At 47.0% G+C, this 7355-nt stretch overlaps 1 protein-coding gene and 1 pseudogene across 3 annotated transcripts in view; both read right to left on the bottom strand.

Moving 5' to 3' along the window:
• Positions 1 to 6535, bottom strand: part of MAP3K4 (mitogen-activated protein kinase kinase kinase 4) — a 62121-nt gene extending 55586 nt beyond the window's left edge. For all 3 annotated transcript variants that reach the window (XM_023523440.1, XM_023523439.1, XM_023523438.1), the window contains exon 1: positions 6348 to 6535. In XM_023523440.1, coding sequence (XP_023379208.1) covers positions 6348 to 6417 — 70 coding nt within the window. In that variant the 5' untranslated portion in view covers positions 6418 to 6535. The remainder of the gene's footprint in view (positions 1 to 6347) is intronic.
• On the bottom strand, positions 6198 to 6316 carry LOC111731710 (annotated as a pseudogene).
• Positions 6536 to 7355: the final 820 nt, after the last annotated feature.

Here is a 7355-nt window from a genome sequence, read left to right as displayed (position 1 = left end):
TGTGTAGAAATGTCTGTAGGTAACTTATATACGAGTCTTGAACTTCGGAGAGAAATCCAGAGATATCGATTTGAAAATCATCAGTATGTATTAGACATTATTTAATACCAGAAGAATACATAAGAACATCTAAGAAAAATACGCAGAAGAGGCAAAGCAAACCTAGTACAGAATGTTGTATTAATCAGTATATGCATCCAAATAAATGCCACAATACCATTTTTCTGTATAGACAGAAATTTGGGCAAGCCTAAAAAACTAAATTTTGTAGATTATGTACAAATCTTGGTAAGCCTACCTTACCCACAGCATACGAAATAATATATTATACAACTTCTTGAAATTGTGTTGACAAAAAGCCGTGGCTTAGTATTTGGAGCTACGACGTGTGTAAAGAAAAGCAAATAGGGAAAGGAACAAGATGGGACAAAGAAGTTATTTTTTTTCCAAAACAAAAAGACCAAGTTGGTTTTAGGGGAAAAAAAAGAAAACTGATACATCTTCAAAAAGATGTAATTAATCTTAAAACAGACTTAAACCCCGATCTTATTACTGTGAAAAAGACAATACTAATCTATCTATATCGTCGGGAGCTATGTTTTTCAAATGACACACTTGTGATGGAGAGAGGAAAGCAATCGCTGGTGACCAAGTGGGCCTCTATAAAATCATGAGGGACCTGCCAGTTAAGGGAGACCCGAGAAAGCATTAGGGTGTCGAAAGAAAGAGGTCTGTAAGGTTAGACACAGTAACTTCCCAAGCACGTAATACTTTGTCTTTACCACTGTGACATGAGAAAGAAACGTTTAACAATAGTTTAACAATACTCAAGAGCCCATTATCAATGAACAGGTTTTTTTGTTTCGTTTTCTGTAAATACTAAATCCCTCAATAATTAACAAAAAGTCAAATATAAATAGAGCTTCTGAAAAGATGAATTCCCCACCATGCACGGTTTGAAATGGCTCTTTGGAACACGTATACAATGTAGTTGGTATCGAGTCCTTGCAATTCTACTGTCCTCTCATACATGTATTGTCAAACTCAACACGCTGGCCTTCCTCAAGCTCTCAAATGAGAAAGCATAAATAGATGGCTGTTCTTCACCTTTCAATTTGAGGTGATCATCAGAGCAACGATCCAGACTATCAAACATGGATGTCAGCAACCTGAAGGGGCTTAAAGATCTTCCAAATCGAGGTTCTCAAATTTCCGTAGGCGTTAAAAGTCACTCGGGTTCTTGCTAAAATACGGATTCCTGGGCCCAGTCCCAGTGTCTCTGATTCGGCGTGGTTAGAATGACACTATTTTGGGAAACACTGCTTTATTCAATCCCTCATTTTCGAGGTAATGGCTTTACAGAGATTGTCATAATCTTCACAGTAAGATGTGATGAAGATCACCACAGGACACAGATGGTGAAGCAGATGTCAGCACAGGGCTCCTGACCTACACTTATACCATCACGGCGACCTTACACCTCTCAAAAACTGTTCACAGGGCAGGACCGACGGACCAAAGAAAGGCTGAGACACTGAGTTCCATAAAAGACAGATTACAGTGGGCTACCTGACCTGTGAGGGCTTTAAATAAGACCAGGTACTTGGCTGGGGCCCTGAAGAATGGATGAGCTTCCCTGCGGGCAGTAAGGCAGGCAGAAGAGCATGATGACGAAGAGGCAGAAGAGAACAGTCTGGCTGGAATGGAGAGTCTAATGATGCTATATGTTTATTTTTTTGTAAGTACTAAAAATATTTAAAGAATCCTGCCTACACATCAGTTTATGACAATGGCTACCGCCTATCATCACTAAAAAAATAGTGTTAATGATTACTCTCACCTCTTTTCAACACACAGTGCCCTCCGTGACCCTTCTGCATCCTTATATTCCCTCAGGGACATTCCTGATGTCGTTTCTGTTTATGAGGGAGAGGAGCTGGAGGGCGCGAAGACAGTATGGCGCCCAGACACTAATTCCCCAAAGCCTTACGCGCAGGTAGGAAGTGGACTCTCAGATCACCGAAGAACCAGACCTTCGGGTGCAGATGCCCTGTGTGGGCCCCTCCCGGGCTGGCTGGCCCTGTGTAGCCTAAAGGATGCAGCAGGAGTGATGCTGGGTGACCCTCCAGGCTAAGTTATAAGAAGCATTCCAACTTCTACCTCGATTTCTTAAAAACACTTGCTCCGAGGGAAGCTAACGGCCATATAGTCAGTTCAATTACCCAGGAACCAGCCCAGGCGAGCCATGTCAAAGGTCACATGGTAAACAACAATGCCAGCCCTCAGCCCAGGTGCCAGACCGAGGAGAGGAGGAGCCCCCTTGGATTAAGACCCAGCAGACGCCATGTGGGGGACACCTGAGGGACCAGGCTTAGGGCACAGCCGAGCGATGACGCCTCCAGTCGACGGAGCTATGCTGGACATGAGCTGCGTGCTGCCTGCGCACCTGACCACTGCAATGCAAGCACAATAAACCGGCTGCTTTTTTACACCACTAAGTTTAGGGGTGATTTATTACACAGCAATAATCAGAAAAATGCAAATATTACTGATGACATTTATTAAAAAATGAGTCTAAGTTTGACAGCAGTTCAAGAGTGAACAGTATGATTCAGAGGGACTGTGTTTGTTGCAGCGAGAAGAAAATAATGTCCCAGTTCACAGTTTCTTGGAAAGTTTTTAAGGTAAATCTGACCAACTAATTAATTCTGAAAAGCTCTTTAAAATACTGAGGGACCAATATATTATTATGAATCATAAACCAGTTTGAAATATTGGTCTCCCTGACTCCACCTTCAGATCAGAGCACAAAGGTCACTGGTTCCAGGCGTCTTCCCAGCGCCAGGGCCCTCCTGGCCCTCCTGCGGGTGCTGGAGGCAGCCTCTGCCGTCACCCTCCATTCCAGGTCCACCACACAACATCACATGACCTGCTCATCTGCGTGGTCTCTATGGAGGACGGGGCTACGGCTTACCCAGTATCCAAACCAGCACACGCCCCAGCGTCACTCCAATTCTGACTCAGACAGAACAGAGGAGAAATAAGGGAAGAATGGAAGGAAGGAAAGAAGGGAATGAGAAGAGGCGGCGGGAGGAAGGAAAGAGAAGTAAAGGAAAACAGGAAGGCAAGAAAAACTCAATGAAAAAGTAACTATGGTGACAACATCTGCAGTGAGGAAAAAAACAACGGCTGGGAAGCGCGACAGGGAAGCGTGCAGTCTGGGGAGCGCTGGCCCAGGCTGGAGTCCCGATGCTGTAGCTCAGGAGCTGTGCGGCCTGAGACTCAGCGTCCTGACAGCAGGGACACCGATTAACACAGACGCATCCAGCATTATGATGATCTCATTCTACATTAAAGTTTAAAATTGAGGGCAAGAATAAAAGTAATAAATATCGAGGAAGAAATCTTCAGCTTACAGTAATAATGACAGCTAATACTTATTGAACACACAATCCTCACAGCACTGTAAAGCAGATGATTTTACCGATGAAGAAAATAAGACAAGAGGCTGCGTGCACAGGAGGTGGTAGAGGCAGGATGAGAATCCAGACGATGGGGCGCCAGCCCGCGCCCCGCCCTCCAGCCCTGCTGCACAGGTCCAAAAGCAAGGACGTCCTCGAGGACTTTCTGCTGTCACGACACAAACACCCCATCACCAAAATGTCGAACGGCCACCTGCCTAGCATGGCTGCTTCATTTCCATCTCTTCTTGATGTTTGTGAATAAGAACAGTGGCAAGAAACAACTTACCTGATGGCAGACACAGGAAGCTGCTTTCCAACAAACACGTGCCTGGGCCATTTGAAACTGAGGACCCTGGAAACTGCGCTAGTTCCCCAAACGCAAACTGAATGTTCTGCAGGACCTACGCCTCGGTAGCTTATCACAATATTTAAAAGAAACTCTTCTGAGGAGCTAAGCGCAGTGATCAGCACATAGTAAGCGCTCAACAACTCTTAGTGACAGCTGGGCAAATGCTGCGATAAACAATACAGCAGCCATTTAAATGAACAGTGCAGGTTATCTGATGACGTGAAAAGTCCGTAAAGCATTAAACGAAAAAAGCCAGTTATGAAATAGTAAATATTGTATGACAACATAAATACAGGCAAAGAATACAAGGCAAAGATGGTAAAAGTTACTTCTGCTGCTGAGTTTATGGATTTTTTTTTTTTTTGGTATTTTCTAAATTACCGAAAACAAATCTGTAATCTTTTGCAATAAGGAAAAAAAATAAGTTACCAAGGACTCCGGTGTCCCAGGTCTGCTCTGAGTTAGCTACAAGGCTGGTTTATGGGCTTTCGCGTCACCTGAAAAGTGGCAGGAACCGGAAATGGTCTCTGGGACCCTTTCCAGACCTACAATTCTGTAATTTTATGAAGTAAACAATGGAAAGAAGTCTAGAAAGAAAAGAGATGACCTTCCCTCTTTCTTCTATCCCCACACAGCCCAGAAGGACGTGGGAAGCTCAGCAAACGCCTGGTGCCTGGTTCGCTGACTGACGAGTGAAAGACGGTCCGGTCGGCTCACGTATCGCGTTCGGGATGAGCCTGGCGCACGTGGCCTGCACAGGGAAGAGGTCCGAATCGAGGAGCAGGAGAACCAGTTGTCAACATAGTCCTGCCACTAGCTCAAGCCTCCAGGCCTCAGTTTCTCAATCTATGAAACGGAGAGACTGTGCTCTCGACTCCAGCTCTAAAATCACACGGGCCCACGAGTGAAGAAACAGCAGATGTGCTACTGAGACCCCCTCACGTCACTACCACAAAGCAAACACGCATTAACTAATGCTGACTCAGGAGACGCTGCTTCAGTGCTATTTTAGACAAGGAATTTCTGAAGGCATTTGAAAAATTTGAGAAAATGGATAAGGACTGATTTTAAAAATGACAAATAGCAATAGGAAGCTATTAATTTCCAAAGAGGGTAAGTACAGGACACAGGTTAACGGACTACTGCAAATAAAATAAAACAAAGTAAAGAATCATCTTCCCTGTGGGAAAGACAAGTTACACCTGGGAATTTCTCCCTGGACAGGGCCGCATTCAAGCAAATAAATACGATAAAAGCCATTTCTCTTGCCTCCCTCCTTGAGGAAGGGCTACGATAAGGACACAGAGGGAACCTGCCCATCGCGCCGGTGAGAGTCCACTGTGTGGAAGGCTGTGGGAAGCGGGACCTGGCCGAAGGGGGAGGAAAACATGGGCCAAAGAAAGGGACAGACGACAAAGGGCTTGATTTCGGCAGGGAGAACACATGACGGGGGGATTTCTCAGAAAAGACAGAAAACGAATCCCTATTTCTGCCGTAACAGATGGATGAACTCCAGAAAGCGATGAGACCAGTTTCAGGACAAGTGGTCTGCTGAAATTAACTGGGACACTGTAATACCTTAGGCTTCAGTGACCTGAGGTTCCACACCAGAAAGCAGGGCACAAGGAGGCAGCAGGTCAGCGTGATTCAATCGTCTACCTCACAAGGAGAATGGCTGTGTGTGCTGGGAGGAGGAAGTGAAAACACAGACGCTCCCCGCTTCCAGGAGCTGCGGGGTCCTAAACAAACAGCAAAGCAGAGCGGAAAATCTGTCCATGGTCATGAGGTGAGGGGACCATGTAGGCACTGTGCTCAGTGAGCAAGGGCCCCACACACTCAAGGGGCAGCCTCCCGGTCACCGGCACGGAGCACAGGTCTCGGGCTGGCCAGGGGACCCTGGGGGAGAAAGGCTGGCTCTGCCTCCCCCAAGTGGCCACAGGTGAAGTCTGGCAGACACTTCCGCCTAAGAGATCCAGAGGCTAAAAGAGGGCCATCTACGGCACACAGCAGAAGCCAGCCTGGATGAGCACACCGATTCATCCACAGGTGGCCTCTTTCACAATCTAGAAGAAATACAAATGCCTCACACTATCGGCTTTAACAATCACTCAGGACAAACCTTTCTATCTCCTTTGTTAACAATAACCGTAATAATTCAAAAATTTAAAATAAAATGTAAAAGTGGCATTAAAGTCAAATTTAAAATAAAAGGCATAACTAACATTACCATAGAAGGATCCATAGTTGCTTGTATATACCAAGAGCACCAAGCCCTCTCCTGCACATTTTTTTTTTTTTAGGCGAGGCAACCCTTGGTTGACCTCACAGATTGCAAGGACCTTGTCATCTTATAATCCCTTATTTTTACTTATTTATTTTTTTTGCACCTAGAGCACCTAGTCTTCCTAGGTGGTCTCCCATCCAAGGACTAACCAGGCCCGACCCTGCTTTGCTGCCGAGATCAGCCGGGATCGGGCTCGTTCAGGGCGGCATGGCTGTAGACTCCTGCGCATCCTTTTAAGAATAAGACCTACCTTTCAAATTAGTTCGACTGGCGGGCCTCCCTATATTGTTCCTTTGGTGTTTGGCCGACATGCGTTTCATCTGCCGCGGCGTGCTGGGGGGCGAGGCGCCATAGAGGTTCTCCGCGTTCGTTTCGTCCGAAAAGTCCTCCGGGTCAGATTCGGAAATCCTGCAGGCCGAGTCTCGCAAAGCGCACTCTTGCCTGTGAAGGACAGACGCGGAGGAAATATTCAGGAGCGTATTATGTGAATTCAAACTCCGAACTCAACTTTCTGATGAGAACGCCTCCTAGAGCGTTCCTGCGGCCCTGTCCCCTCCGCAGCACGGTGACCTGGCCGTCCTCCGCACGCGGAAGCCGAGGGAGGACGTCCCTCTCTCCGAACGCGATGACGGCGACGCCGCCACCGTCACCGCGTGGGCGGAACCGATGGGCGGGTTCCGTTTGGAAGATTCTTTCTAACAGTTTCAAACTAGAACCTTACAGATGAAGGAAAACGAGCAAAGAACTGAAAGACACGAGTCGGACGGCACCGAGTCCGCGCTTGCGAGCCAGCGTGGGCGGCCGCCCGGGGTCGCGGGGCTCCTCTGCCTCTCGGAAGCACAGACAGACAGACAGACAGACAGACGGCGCAGGACGCTCGGCCAGGCCCGCGCGGCAGCCCAGCGTTCAGTGTCGTCAGACGCACGCCACAACGCAGAGCTCGGGAGAGGGCGTGGGGAGAAGGTGGTGCGAGGAGAAAAAGGAATTTGCTTCTCTTCGCTTTCGACATGCTGTTCCTCGCGAGCCTGCTCTCCGGAAACGCGTCCTGCCAAGGCCCGGTCCCCAACCAACTTCTCCAGTGATGATAAAGGTTCTGTTTGCAGAGCTAACAAAAAAAAAAAAAAAAAATGCAGCGCTATAAACTAAGAACAAATACGATTCCAAATCAGCAAACTAGCAGGAACCAATCACGAAGTTCCTTTCAAATGCTCATTATCACCGTCTACCCAGATCTGAGCATTCTTTATATAAATACACT

The sequence above is a fragment of the Pteropus vampyrus genome, unplaced genomic scaffold (genome assembly GCF_000151845.1).
Source record: "Pteropus vampyrus isolate Shadow unplaced genomic scaffold, Pvam_2.0 Scaffold392, whole genome shotgun sequence".
In the NCBI taxonomy this organism is placed as follows: domain Eukaryota; kingdom Metazoa; phylum Chordata; class Mammalia; order Chiroptera; family Pteropodidae; genus Pteropus; species Pteropus vampyrus.
This window is presented reverse-complemented; position numbering and strand designations above follow the sequence as displayed.